At 32.4% G+C, this 15,621-nt stretch overlaps 2 protein-coding genes across 2 annotated transcripts in view; both read left to right on the top strand.

Annotated features, from left to right (window-relative positions):
- LOC111621098 (nuclear receptor-binding factor 2-like) overlaps positions 1–15,456 on the top strand; it is a 31,527-nt gene extending 16,071 nt beyond the window's left edge. Inside the window, exons 2-3 of the mRNA XM_023363159.1 lie at positions 6,652–6,736; positions 13,953–15,456. Of these exons, the coding sequence (XP_023218927.1) occupies positions 6,652–6,736; positions 13,953–14,662 (795 nt within the window). The 3' untranslated portion in view covers positions 14,663–15,456. The remainder of the gene's footprint in view (positions 1–6,651; positions 6,737–13,952) is intronic.
- Positions 1,923–2,736, top strand: LOC111621099. Its single transcript, XM_023363160.1, has one exon. The coding sequence runs from the start codon at positions 2,084–2,086 to the stop codon at positions 2,633–2,635; it is 552 nt and encodes a 183-aa protein (XP_023218928.1). The 5' UTR covers positions 1,923–2,083; the 3' UTR covers positions 2,636–2,736.
- Positions 15,457–15,621: the final 165 nt, after the last annotated feature.

The raw sequence follows: 15,621 nt of genomic DNA, 5'->3' as shown, positions 1-15,621 counted from the left end.
AATTGAGTAAGCTCCAACACCACCACTATACCGTAAGAACTTCAATAACGAAGATGATTGGCAAGGTCAACACCATTTCTGACTTGATGTCATACGATGAAATCAAACTGTTCCGCGACATGTTGAACGAATGGCTTAGGGAATTAAAGATACTAGATGAGGCCATTCATGAGGATGAGGAACATTAAATCGATGCCGCTGCCTGTGAAGAAAGGGAAGAATCTGCCAGACTTGTTGTGATTAGAGTCCAATGGGTTCTCGACCACAGGAAGATCACATCTAGCCTGACTCCAGCAAGCCCTATCATTCCAGACTCCCCTTCCCTTTCCAGTCAGTTGCAGGCAATCACTCATACTAGGTTGCCTGCCTTGGTTCTTGAATCGTTTGAAGGTGAAATCGCTTCTGAGCACAGTTTACAGCAGCCATTGATGAGGATTCAAACATACTGGACATTGAGAAGAGTATCTTCCTTCTGGAATATCTACAAGGAGAGGCTAAGCGCCTAGTAGATGGCATTGCCATAACTGCTGGGACATACTCTGAGACCAAGGCATGACTATGGAAGAAATACAGAAATAAGAACCATATAATTCAGGCACACATCAACTACCTAGAGAGTCTGCAACCTTTGATTTGTCCTACTGCCACCAAACTGAACGACTTCTTCGTCAAGTACAATAATAGGGTGCATACCCTGGGAGAGCCCATTAACCACTACGGATGCATCCTAACACCAAACATCCTTCGGGCCTTCCCAGAGTCCGTATGTGAACGATGGCTTCCATGCTTGTCATAAGTGAGTCAGACTTAGAACAATTACTGCAGTTTGTGAGAGATGAAATAGACTATCATTTCTGCTGCTACTATCCATGGACCACAGGATCAGTTTCTCACAAGAGAAGAACCTCAAGCTACAGCAGCCACTCTAACAGTTCAGACAAGGAATAAGTCTGTGGGAAGAAACAGCAAAGGGAGAAGATCCTCCCATCCTCTGTGTGCTTTCTGCAACAGCTTCCACCACTTCAGTTCTGACTGCACACTTATAACAAATTCGAGAGACTAACTGTTGTTTTCTGTGCCTAGGACAAACTTACACTGCTCGCAACTGTCCTTGATGAGGAAAACTAACATGTTGTTGATGTGGACACAATCATCATATCTTGATATGTGAGGCAAACCAAACTCAGACCCATATGACAGTCGCAGCTAACAGACCCATACAGCATACAGCCCAACTCACAACATTTGCTCTGGATTTTCCTCCCTCAATTAGTAGTACATGTCAGGCCACAAACAAAAAATCATTGCAAAAATTATCAGTTGAAAGGGACCAAATGTTGGAACAGTATCAAACATATGTTCAACAACTTAGCCAACAAGTAACATCTCTAAAAGATGAATTGAAAGAATATATTAATGAAAGAGAAAAAACATTTTAAAGAAAGGGCTGAACTTCAAGAAGAAATTAATAGATTACAGCAAAAAGAAAGTGCCATTATTGAGAATGGTGTAAACAAAAATCTTCAAAAACAGATATAAGGCCGGCATTGCCATCCATCATTATATCTCTAACTGCATTACTATTTAAAAAACTCCACCATACCTTTAAAATGCAGTCTATTTTACATCTATCGAACGTTTTCGGTCAGATTCACAGACCTTCTTCAGGATTGAACTATCGGATTTTCAATTTGCAAAACGGAAATTCCAAACTGCACAAAGTGCGGTTTGGAATTTCTGTTTTGCAAATTCGATAGGTGTAAAATAGGTTCGATAGGTGTAAAAAATGTTCGATAGGTGTAAAATAGACTGCATTTTAAAGGTATGGTGGAGTTTTTTAAACAGATATAAGAATTGGACAATTCACTTAGAAGGATTGAAGAAAATCAAATTGATAAATAGAAATTACTACACACGATGCAAAGCTATAAAATTGCAGCAAGCTGTGCCTTGGCTCAAAACTGCGAATTAAGAAAACAGCTAAAGGAATTTCATACAAGAATAGACTTTGCCGGCCACTGTATATTAGAAAGGGTCAGTTGACAGAGAAGTCATAAATCACATCGTTCACCTGTGCCACAACATGAGGCATACATCCAGAGTTGTACTCAAGCCTGTCAACGGACAGTTTCCTTCTTTGTCTACAGCACTTTATAGGATGCCAGAGCCTCCCTTGCAAGATTTACTCAGACAATGCCAAATCCTTCCACTCAGCCAACAAAGAACTGCAGGATCTATGGCAATCACTCTTCGATACAGAGATTGCCCACTACTCTGCCCACCATGGCATCATCCAGGCCATCAATGTGGAGGAGGTGGCTTGGTGGGGAGAATGATGGGGAGAGTGAAGAGATGCTTCCACAAGATCCTAGGGGAAAGTCTAGTAAATGCAGAACAGATGTCTATTATACTCATTGGGGTAGAAGCAGCCCTCAACAGCAGGCCTCTGGTACACAACTATCACATCGAAGAACCAGAGGCCTTCACACCATCTCACTTCCTGGTAGGAAAGAGAATTACTGACCTTCCAGAGCCTAACAACCATCCCCCACTTCATGACCTTGTGAGAGTGGCAACACCAACAGTCAATCACCAAGAGCTTCTGGAAATGATGGCAGAAAGAACATCTGCCTGACTTACAAAGCTTTCATCATGTTTGCAGGGTCAGGAAGAAACTGCCACCCCTCGTGAAGGAGCTCTTGTTCTTCTTAAGGAGGACTCACTGCCTAGACTAGGGGTGACCAACAGTTTTTGCCCTGGGACGAATTGGAAAGAAAACTTTTTTCACGGGCCAAACCAGAGGCTGCCCTAGGAAGATTTTGAGGTGGTGTGAGATCTCATTGTGGTGTCACCCCATAGAGACTAAATTGTACATAGAGATAACAGATACATTTTTCACAGTATCATGCTTTGTCAACATTCTACGCTGTACTTAGGAGATTTGTAATGGAGGGTTAACTCTAAATGCACAATGAGTTGTTGACCTTTTTTTTTCTTTTAGGCGTCAGAATTTTTCATCAATCTATTCAGACTTGAGTGGTCAATATTGAAAGATTAATCGCGGCCCACATAAATTCATTAGACGGGCTGTATATTGGTCATGCCTGGCCTAGACAGATGTGGAGGATGGCCGTAATTGAAGAGTTGATCACTGGCTGTGATAGCATCCAGACATGTCTGAGGCTTCCTGATCAGAAATTCATCAGCTGCCCCATCCAATTGGTCCTCCCATTAGAAGCAGAGGACCAAGGTGGGGAGGATGTGAGGGATATGATGACTAGGGTGCCTCTTGATGGGAGGCGCCCTAGTTTCATATCCCGCATATAGGCTATTATTAGTGAGGAGCAATTTTATAAGTGCTTTGATGATAAGGATTCATGAATTTAGTTTGTATCTAAGATGGTAATGCTGTCTTATAAAAATTGATTGATCACTTGATTTGTTTGCCAACCTGAAATTTTTTTTTTTTGTTATAGATGGGTGCAATCTTAGCACTCAATTACATTGGGCAAATTTAGTAGCCACTTGCTGACAAATTTACTCACTGCTATTAATCTAGATCAATATAATTACTTAGGCTAGTAAAGTTGCTTGATGATTTATCCAACTGAGCAAGTAAAATTGAAGAGTGGGCTATTTCTGTTGCCATTCATTTGTCCATTTGGTCGTAAGTTTACTCTCTGTCTAGGAAACTTATTCTATGTAATCAGCAAGTAAGTAGTGCCTACATCTTGTCTTCTATTTTAACATTTACATAACTGGGATGCTTTATATTCTATAATAATAGATAATGTTTATAAATGACTAAAATATTAATAATAATAATAATATTACAATTTCACTTGTATTTTATGTATTTTATTGCTGGTATAAAAAATTAAAGCCACTCTCAGCAATTTCATTTTTCTTTGGTTGTGATAGTTTGGGCTAAAGTTTGAAATGAATATAAAATAATTATTTTCATTAAGAATGTCATTAATTTTGCATTATTGACATTATGCTTATGCTAATTAAACAGGGAAACATATAGCACTATATCTTTCTACTGCTGAATAATAAGCAAATTGCAAGTGAATTCACAAATTCTGTGTAATTGATGATCTCTGTGTTTGTGCAAACTTATCCATTCTTTGCAAGTTTTCATGATGGTGAGTACTAGTAGACAAGCCCAATGTAATCGAGTCCTAAATTGAGATTGGCTTGGTGTTGGGAACAAGGTGTGACCTATCTGGCTTTATTGCCTCCTAAAAATTCTTGAGATTCTGACCCAGATTTAATTTTAAGTTCTTCAGAATGTCATACATGCTGTTTTTTAAAAGAAAAATATCTATGTATTATGAACATGATTACAGTTGATAAATGGAGGAAAAAATAATTTCTGAAGTCATTTGCTGTTGGAATTCAGATAGAATGGCGTTTTTAAGTTGACGCAAGTTGAAAACGCCATTCTACCCAAATTCCAACAGCAAATCATTTTGTACGCTAGATATATTGATGAAATTTTCTGAAGTCATTTGAGTAACCTGCTTCCTCTTTATTTTCTTAGGATATTTTTTTGTATCTTTTTTGCTGGCGTCGCTGAAGATTGCTTTTAATGTTTGAAGCATTTCGTGATCGGATGGATTCATTTTCTTTAAATTGAAGAGTGAGAAATTTTAAAGATTTTAGAGAAATTTTAAAGATTCTGAAGTCATTCTTTAGCAAATAATAAATATTAGCAACGAAAATTATGGAGATCATATTTGAGAACCAATTGTTTTTAGAATGTGCCACTGGTAATGTGTCCACCAGTAACTGAGTGGATAAAACCACTGGACATTTAGTTGGTCCTGGGTTAATTTTTGACCAATAGGCTGACCATTTGGACTTTCCCAGATCTTCTTTATTATGTAACCTCTAAACAGGGGCCAGTTTTCCATAGAAAGTTCCTCCCTTGGCAGATTGCCCTTGTATTGCATTACCTTAGTTCATCAAATTCTTCTGGGACTCCTTTTGTCTTAACAATTTGATATTTTACAATGAGCAGCCATAAGCAAAAATGTAATTTTATAATTTTAATTTACAAATTATAATTTGTAGCAGTTGGGTTCTCTTCTGTGTAAAAGTTGATTTATTGAAATAAAATTTTTTAGGAAAACATGTGATTATGCTAAATTTTATTATTTTACATTAGTAGTATGTGCTGTTTTTTTTAGTGTATCCACTGATACAAATTGTACTGAGTAAGAAATAGCTTAGATTGTATAAAAAATTTTTGGCTCACATATTACTGTTCACAGATGCTTCCTGATAGAAGGCTGCCAATGGGTACATCCCTGGCTTGTCCTTCTTTCTATTCCCCTTTGAATAGGAAGAAGGACAAGGAGAGTCTTACCTGTAAACTAGGGGAGTACCCATTGGCAACGCCCTATAAGGGACCATATGTGAAGTGGTAAAACAATTATTACTACATGAACTCCTTGTTAGTTTGAAATTCAAGGGACAAAATACTCATGACTTCGAATTACCAATATTGAGTTTTGAATTATTTGAGATGTACATATTTCTGTACAGTATACCAAATGCCACATAACTGAATACGGCTACTTATATAGAACACTATTTTTGTTAATTAATAACGTAGGTAAATATAAATAAACTGTAGGTAAACAGCATCTGTCCTGTGAGAACCTCACAGGTTGCCAGATAGGTTTTATAAAAAGTGAAGCAGAATTCTTGGAAATGTAGCCGAAATTATTTTTAAAGTTGCTTAGAGCCCTACAAATATCTCAATCTGCTACTTGTAGTTCAATGTTGCAATCCAGAAACCAAGCTGTATTTTATGAAATAAGAGAAAAATTCCATATGTAAGGTAATATCAGAAAATGTGATACTGTAAAAGTAAAATCATATTGACCAGATTAGAGTCGTTCTTGGTCTATTCTTTTATAGTATGGAGGCACTTTGATCTAAACAAATGAGTTAGCATACTCATATCACAGTTCGGACTGAATTTTCATTTTGAATGTTGAAGTAGCTGTATTTTGAATTAACTGAATTCTTTAACGTGTAAATCTTTATATCCTCGGCCAGGACAAAAGTATAGTTACAAACTAATGAGATTTGAACTATTCAAGTTTGAATTAATGAGAATTTCCTGTACTGTACAGTACATATGTGTATACTGTATGGCAAAAAACATACTTGGTTTATGGGTTAGTTTATCATATTAATTAAGATTATGATTGTTTTGCTAACTGTACTTGCAACAAATAACTAGCAACTGACACATATATCAATCTCTATTTCTGTCACATACTTTAAGTGGTAACACAGAAATTTCACTTGCACTGCCCTGTGGTAGAATGTCAGATTACTGGATATGTTGGACTATAGAGACTCTACTGTAATATGAATTGTTTGCTCTTGCACAACAGATTTATGGAAAGACGAAAGGAAAATGATGATGTAAAAAATACTTAAGATATTTTGTAAATTTTAATGTCATAAATTCAATATTTATTTCTTTTCTGCTTCCTTTTGTCTTCAAATTAATATTTTCTAATTACAATTACCAGTTGAATTATTATATTTTATATTACACATAATTAAAATAACTTTCTACAGGTTTATAAGGATGATAATTAAAATTATTGATTTTTTTTACTATAGGCTCATCAGCAACAACGAAAAGCCGATTCATTCTTAAAATTGGGAAAATTTGATGAATCGGTAGCTTGTCATCAGAAAGCTACGGGTGAGTTTAAATTCTTAAATTTATAACTTTGAGCCATAATTGCTGTTTATTCAACAGAATAAATAGTAATTTTGGATTTTGTAATGTATTAAATATATTACATTGTGTACAAATAAATTTTCTTTGAGAACTAATAATGTGCATATAACGATAATCATTGGTGCATTTTGGTAATTTATTTAATTGTAACTAATAAATTTAACCAATCTCAACTAGATTTACTCCTTAATAAAAGAATTTTGATGATTGGGCAGACCAATACATTCCACTGTTGTTCATATGACCTTTGTTAATCTTAAGAATGGAGTTTAATAGATGAAAATTGAGAGCAGTATGGAAAGCTTAGGACTGGAGACCTCAATTTAACTATATACAAACTTATGGTGTGGACTGGAAGTCGTGTGATTTTTTTTAAATTAAAAGGTGATTAAAAATGCGGCCTGACAATATCACAATAAATAATTGCTCATTTATGTTATATTAGTTGAAGAAGAGGAAAAAATTTTGAATAGCTTAGGAACAAATAAACAGACATGTGAAAATATTACTTACAAACACAAACCATGACATGACTTTTTAACCAAACTTAATTAAAACTGAGTTACCTTTGGGCTAGAATTAATAAATAAATAGCTTAAATTTTTCATGTAATAATCTTATTTTAGTCATTATTAAGCTAAATACAAGAAATAACAATCATGTAGTGGAATGCTTACTTTTATAAATCATTTGCATCAGTTGTTATATGAATTTATATAATAATAGTATATTTAATTAATTATTTCATCCATAGAGTCAGTCTGATCCACTTGCAGAAAGTTTAGTTTGTGCTTGAGAAATTTGAGTATGTTTATAGGAAACGTCACTGTTGTTTATTACATAATGTTACTGTTTGTTTTTCATTTTTACATAACACATTAATTACAAAAAACATTGATAATGTATGTGCCAATATAACTTAGGAATGTACAGGGTGTCTGAAAAGTTAAAAAATTGTAATGACATTAAAGTTATACATACAGCATTGCATACAAAATCTCTAATTTATATGCAGTACTGTATGGTCAACTGGTAACAAATGGGACAACATATAGGTCTTGTATGCAATGCTACACATGTAACTTCAATATCATTAGCAATTTCTTACTGTGCAATAACTTTTGGACACCCTGTACCATCAGCAAAAACATGATTATAACATTTTATTTAAAAACATTTTACAAGATATTTTAAATTCTTAATCCAATAAAATGTGTATGGCTAATTTATTTTGCTTTTAGTAAATCCAAACTTTAAAATTAAAATTTATTCTGGAATTGTGACGTAGACATTTTATAGAATGTTAAATGATTACTTCAAAATATACTTTGCTGAGTAATCATTAAATATAAATAAAACAAGATGTCATATCCTGTTTTGTTCAGTTTGTAATCTCATGCTTAGATATAGAGAGACTCAACAAATCCAAATTATTGTTGATTATTGGTAAGAATGTGTTCAAATTTTTTTAATGATAAATATAGAAACTTATTTGCTTTTACACAGTTAAGTCATTGCAGTTTACTGAACAAACATTTTTGAAATCAGTAAACCAACATGTGCAATATCCATTATAACATTCAAAATGTAATACCTAAGTTGCAAATACATAAGTTGTTACTAGATATTTAATATTTTAAATAAGTCGTCACTAGAATTAAACTTTTGCTTTTTATGGTAAAATTTAAATACATATTTTATACTAAATTATTATGATTCACTAATAATATAAATGATATTATTTCTGTATATAGAGAATTTTTCATTTAATGAAAATGAAATGCGTAAAATTGTATAATTACTCTTCTTATTACACATCATCCATTTTACTTAAAGGAAAATTCCATTTTGCTAAAATAATTAACTTTAAAGGCTGTAATTTCTTCCTGAAGTGTCTGTCTATATACAGATAAAGCATTCAACTTATTGAAAAATCCAATAACTTATGCACATATATTATTATTAATAATACAGGTTGTTTCCTTTGAATGTCCTTAGTTTTAAACTGTTCTATAAAATCCATTTGTTCAAATATGCGAATAAAATGTGTTGGAGAATATTGGTCAATACTCTGTTTCATGTGCATATGCTTGGAAGAGCCGCTACTGCTGCATGATCTAGATTGCCGACCCTATTTTTTGGTCTTCCTGGTCTACCAATATCATCTATGAATTTTTTTCATCTTTGTGTGCATATCAAGGATTGTCTATATACTACAAATTATCAGATGTAAGATCCCTGCATACAAGAATCATGGGTGCCATTAACAGTGTGACTAATATACTAGCCACTTAGAATTAGGATGTGTACTGGTTGCTATATCAGGAGTAGTGATGTGCTACTCCTGACATAGCAACTCAGTTTCCTCACTACTCCTGACATAGCACCTTGTTTCCTCGGATATCCGAGGAAAAAAAAACATCTGTATCCGTATCTGTTACTTTTTAGCGGATCTTTAATGGATCTTTTATCTTAATGAATTTCATTACTTATGTGAAATTTTAAAGATAGGTAGCAATAAAATACTAATAACTTCAATTCAAATCACTTTTTATTTCTTAAAATCACATATTTGGCACATTCATATTACAAAAATTTTATGATCTTTATCAATTTTATCATATTGCAAAAATTTTATCATGCAAAAATCATTTACTATTGTAAAATATTTCCATATTACACTGCTAAACTTTTTTGTTGACATTGTTTTTATTTTAGTTTAACTCAACACTCTCCAAAATACAAACATAATCTATGCTATCCTGTTTCACACTAAACTATAAACAAAAACATGTGCAGTGCAAGTCAAAACATGTCGCGTTACTAACGTAAAGTGTCAACTATCGGTCCAAGGTCACACGCACCGGCGCCAACTGAGTACGAAAGTTGATATCTGTATCCATATCCACGGATATACATTTTTAATGATCCGTCACATAACTAGTCAGGAGCATATTTGGAAATGTACTAATTTATTGTATTAACTAATTTTTTCAGATGCACTTTCTATTACCATTGTTTATTGTACTATATTCATGTTTCTTTTCAAAAAATTAATCCACAACACTAGGGATGTTAGAGGAAAACATTGTTTTTTAGGCAATTGAGAGTTCTTTTGCCTTCATTGGCTGTTTAAAGTGTCTTCTGATCAACTTGCAAATAGGATATTCTCTCTGTCATTTGATTAATTTATTATTTTTATATAAAGTATCATTTACATTATTTATGTTCATCTCTTCTGCTTAATTTTCCTAACTTCTTTATTTGTTCAAACACAATTTCATGGATGAAATTTGAGAAGAATTTGTAAACGAAAAAAAAACCATTAGTTGAAATGGAGTTTTGTTTTAAAATGAGTGAGTGATGCTTGAGGAAGAGAATAAAAATACTAGGATTGTTAAATAGATAAACAGATATTGAGAAGAACAGTTATTATATTATTATTTAATGGATGCAATAAGTTAAAAGCAATTTTATAAGTTACATTAATGTTAATATACTTGAAAAGCAAACTTCTGGAGGGCATTTCATTAAATTAAATTATTTGAATATAAGTTGCAAATCTTTAGAACTTGTAGATTTTCAATAAAATTTTAATATTTGCTATAGATACTATCAATATTTGCATGATATTAATTTGAGTGATTGATTTGAAAATTGATAATAAGAAAAATTAAAACTACATACCATGCACACAATCTTTCAGCAAATAATATGTATTTAAATTAAATACAAACAGAATGTTTTTAGCCTCCTTCCAGGACCTGCATCAAGCGTCAGTAATTACAGAATGTTAGATATTCTAATTACAGAACATTATGACAAGAAGATACATGCATGTAGTAAAATAACTTATTTATCTATTGTACCCTCTTGTTGTAATATCATTTAGTTGCCTCCCTTTAGAGGGTTATCAACCAATGACTGCCATGTGGTGGATATTGTCTCTCAATCTTTACTATTAATGCAATGCAATGCTTCCAAGGTTCTTAGTTTTTGAACATCGATAACTTTCCTTAAGCTGGCCCAATATGCGATTGAGCATATTGTACCAGAGTTTTTAAGATTGTGTGTATGGATGTAGTTTTAATTTCTGTATGTTCCAACTGTTGGAGATTTTTTTGTTATAATAGGAATTTTTTAATTGTATTATCAATGTTTAAAAATATTTTACTTTAGAAAATTGTCAGTGAATGTTAATTTACGATGCATGTGTAAATTGATAACTTATATACATTTACTATTTACTTTTTTGTTCTGTTGGCACTAATAGGGCCTTTTAATGATACCATCATGTATTTTGCCTGGCTCGCAATGGGGGTGACCAAGTGGTGAGAGACAGAGACTGAATTGTCTTTTCTCTCATCTTTTCTTTAGAAAATTTATATCACTTTTTATTTATATACTTTTTTATGAGTCTATTTTGGCATCTTTTATAGAAAAATTTGCATGAATAACTTTTAAATAGATAGCATGACCATAAAATTTTAGCAAACCAACCTTTTATCTCGCTGCCCATTACCATGACTCTCATAAAGCCTACCTATACAATTTTTTTTTAATAAATTTAAACTTTATATATTTAATACTGTTTTAACAGAGAATACAGCTCTCACCTATATAAATAATAATTGAATGTGGCTCCTATTGTGATAAGGTTTGGCCATCCCAGGTATATTTTTAACCTGTCTTACTGGATACAAGTCCCTTAACCTAAGCAGTGCATCAGCTAGCAACAATATGAAATCACTCGATAGAGTTGATTTTTTTATTTTTAGACTCACACATTTAGTTGAGGAAGGCCCTAAAAAGTGGAAGCCGTATGATCTACATTCCTGTGGTGTAAAAATATAAACTGTGAATGTACTAATTTGTTTGTCTTCTAAATATGAATAAATTTTAGTAAATTTCTGTCCTAGTTTATTATTATTTTGGTTATATTTAAGAAACTTGTGAGATTCTAATATTTTTTATACTCTTTTCCAAACATAATACATAGTAAATTTATGTATTTATTAGTATTTGTCATAGCTTTATATGTGAATAGTTTGTGAAGATGAAGTATGCTTATATATCAAGCTCACTTTATGATGTATGCTAGTATGTTGTCTTCATCAACTGTTTACATGTAAGTCTATGAAACTAGTATTAACTATTGCCTTTGTCAAAGAATGGAAAACACTAGACTAGCATTTCTTTTGGTTGTGCATGTACACTAATAGATTTCTGATAAGAGTATTGGGACCATTAAAGATTTTTCTATAATATCAATATGTCTAGCACACAATTCATAATATTTTTATGAATTGTGTGCTAGACTTATTAATCAATATGATTAATGATGCAGCTAACGCGCACACTATTTATTCCATTTTCTACTAAGCCTTCATTAATTTCATTTTCCAAAGTACTTGTTGACTCAGTGAATTCTGCTTCAAATAACTGTATAAAATTTAATGTTTAAGTTGAAAAAATAAATATTTTAAAATCCCTATTAGTTAGACAAAGATATTTCCAATTTTGTTTACAGCCAATCCTGTTACTAGTTCATAATTAAATAGCATTAGAGTAGGAGTAGAGATACTTGCCACTTTTGTGAACTGCATCATTCAGATGCCCATAGAAACCAATGGCATCAAACAACAGAACAAAAAAGTGCTAATGGAAGAGTTGAGAAATTTTTCTAAAACTGTTCCATAGTCTACCAAGGCCAAGAAGTAAGTTTGCGTGGAGTACAGCTCTTCACTTTATTATTTTTTTTGTTTATTTTTTTATTGATTATACCATGTACTGTACTGTACATTTCACTAGAATTAAGTTAAACTTCTCAATGGGGAACTGCGATATTAATGTGTAATATCCTCTGTAAGCCAAACTCTACATGCTTTTTTGAGTGATCAGAGAGATGTTGCAAGCATGTAGAGTTTGGCTTATAGAGGATATTACACATTAGAATTAAATTGTTAACCTCATCTCATAACGCCTGGTCTTGAACTTAACAAAATTACAAAAATGTCACATTCCACCCACAGACCTAAAAGAGTAAACTGGAAGAAAAGAATCGGCCTGGAGCTGGACTCGAATCTGCAACTGCCACTTATTCTACCTGGACCTCTGGTTTGATCTCTTTTTCCAGTATATTTAACATTACGATATAACCATCATCAGTTACTATAGTGCCAACTTGGGACACATTCAGTGCCCTCATCCTGTAGACTTCCACACAAGGCACTCATTCAGACATCGCATACCCAGCATGGCAAATATATATAAATATAAACAACTTTACAAAACTCAATACATTGCAATAACACACCATTAACTGCTGTAAATCATTGGGCTATAATTTGGCAATAATAATAATAAATTACAAATAAGTTTGGCCCTAGAAGGAGGTGTTAGGCACCATCTTGTATTAAATTAAGACTTAAAAGAGTATACGACAGCTGGGTGACAGAAATTTAAAAATTTTTGCATGCTTAGCAAGCATACTATTTGGTGGATTTTTTTTTCTTTTTGTACATAATGATAAAATATATATAAATATGGTTAAGACTTTGAGAGAACCATTTCATGCACTAGTAATTTTCACAAATTCAATTTTAGAAACACCCTTTTATTGTAAACATATTGCTCAAAATGTCTAGTTAATGTAATATGAATGACGATATCATTGTTGTTGAATTTCTTTAACTCTATAAACATACTAAGGCATTATGGTGTTGAGTCTCTGCTCAGATAATCAGTCTGTTTTCATCCATACGTATCATCATTGCAGTCATAGGGAAACAGAAAAATGGCTGAATGTATTCTCTGGGTGAATCCCGGATATTTATTACTCTGTGTCTACTAAGTACATAGAATATATGAAACAAATGTACTAGGTCGCAAGGTGGGGACACGACCCAGCTTATAGCAATATAAGTAAGAAATAAAGAGATCAACTCAGCTTGATTTAATTCAAGTCAAGTTATGGTCAGCATTGTTGCCAGCTGCCATAGTACCAACTGTTCTTTCCATTTACATTTGTTATGAATCTATTTGATTGTCTTTGATTAATAAGATTAATAAGTGATTTATAAACTTTGATTTGGAGTTGTGTAAAACATTATAATTTACTGAAAATTTTAATGTAAAAGATTCATCTTTAATTTTATTGTTTTATTTTCTGTATTAGATTTACTAAAAGAAGCTTTATTACAAACCAACTCTGAGAAAGCAAAAGAATCCTTGGAACTTCAGTTAAATTATCACGTTCGTCAGCAAGCGGTTGTTCGCCATAGACAGCATCAGTATGAAACCATTTTAAAAGCTAAAGAAACACTTTCCAATCAAATTAATACTGGTGCAATCTCTAATGCAGCTAATGTCGAATCACCTCGCAGTTTAAAAATAGGAATAGAAACTGCAATCTATCGAACTATGGCAGAAAACGATTCTCTGTTACAAGTTCTAATGTATCGTCCTTCCACTAATGGAGACAAAATTGTAGAGAACATGAACGATAGTAAAGATACTACTAATCTTTCGGACATTGCTCAGAGTGCTGTAAAGATGCCAAAGGATGATAAAATGATTATAGAAGAGTTACGCATGAATAATTGTGAGCTGCGTAACTTGGTTCAGCAACTGATAACCGAATTGGAACAGGAGAACCGAAATAGTGAACAGCTTCGAGAAGAAAATGAGAAACTGCACAAAATGATAGACGATCTGCAAAGAATGAATATTAATAACTGCATGAGACATCTACCTGTTCACATAACAGTCGATTCTAATTCTCCTTACATGTTTTCTCCAGTAACCGAATTGAGCCCCGGCGGAAGCATGCGAGATTTGCCTACCTTACCACCTTTGGACTTGCCGACATTTGATTTTAATACATGAAAATTTATACATAGATAATACATGTGTTAATAATTGTTTCAAGCTTCTGGAAAATGAAATTACAATGCCCATAAAGAACATTCACTGCCTCTTAAATCTTGTGATTACTATAAACTTTGTAGATGTAATTTAACTTGTATTGATCTATCTTAATGCGTCCCTGGTGATTAAAGTGATTCTTTACAATGTATCGATTAATTTTAAAGTTTCTGAATAGAATTTATGTTTGAATTACAGAAATTAGCATTTTAGTTATTCCAACAGGAAAAAAATACAAATATGTACAATTTATATTCAGTATATCAATGAAATATTTGCTCAATTTGTAATTTTTCCTGGATAAATTCCAATTTTAAGCAATTGGCATTAATAATAATTCACTTTAATTTGTTTGAAATTTATTTTAGATGCTTGAAACAGATTATTTTTACTTAAACTATAGTCTGTTTGCTATAACTTTGTGCATGTTTCTGCAAGGAATAATTTGCAAAAACAGTACTCTTTGCTAACAATTGTCTCCCGAACCAAGTTTATAATAATTAACAAATGGTAACATTTTTATTAGGACATTTCTGTTGCTTATACAATGAGATAGGTTAATTCAGAAAGCTACATTTTGTAGCATACATGATGAGCTCTTTGCATCTTTGTTTTATGCACAAAGTTAGAGCAAATGGACAAAATAAACTTCCGTTTCTGAATCTGTCTTCGGGGTCATACAAAATTGCATATATTTTATTTACTTTACTTATAAAATAAAGTATATTTTTGTTATGATAATTTAACAAATGAACTTTAATTTATTCGTTCTGTAAAGAAGTATTTGTAAATATCGGTTAATTTTATGAAGTAAAAATAATTTTTATTGACGTCATGTATACTTCAGCACTCAATTTTTATTAAGGTAGATGTTAGATTATATATATATATATATATTTAAATAATTGATTTTAGTTTTA

The sequence above is a fragment of the Centruroides sculpturatus genome, unplaced genomic scaffold (genome assembly GCF_000671375.1).
Source record: "Centruroides sculpturatus isolate CEXI.00-Female unplaced genomic scaffold, Cexi_2.0 scaffold294, whole genome shotgun sequence".
NCBI lineage: Eukaryota > Metazoa > Arthropoda > Arachnida > Scorpiones > Buthidae > Centruroides > Centruroides sculpturatus.
This window is presented reverse-complemented; position numbering and strand designations above follow the sequence as displayed.

Bases quoted from the DNA above. Each gene is read 5' to 3' on its own strand.
- LOC111621099 (XM_023363160.1), top strand. From the start codon at position 2,084: ATGAGGCATACATCCAGAGTTGTACTCAAGCCTGTCAACGGACAGTTT.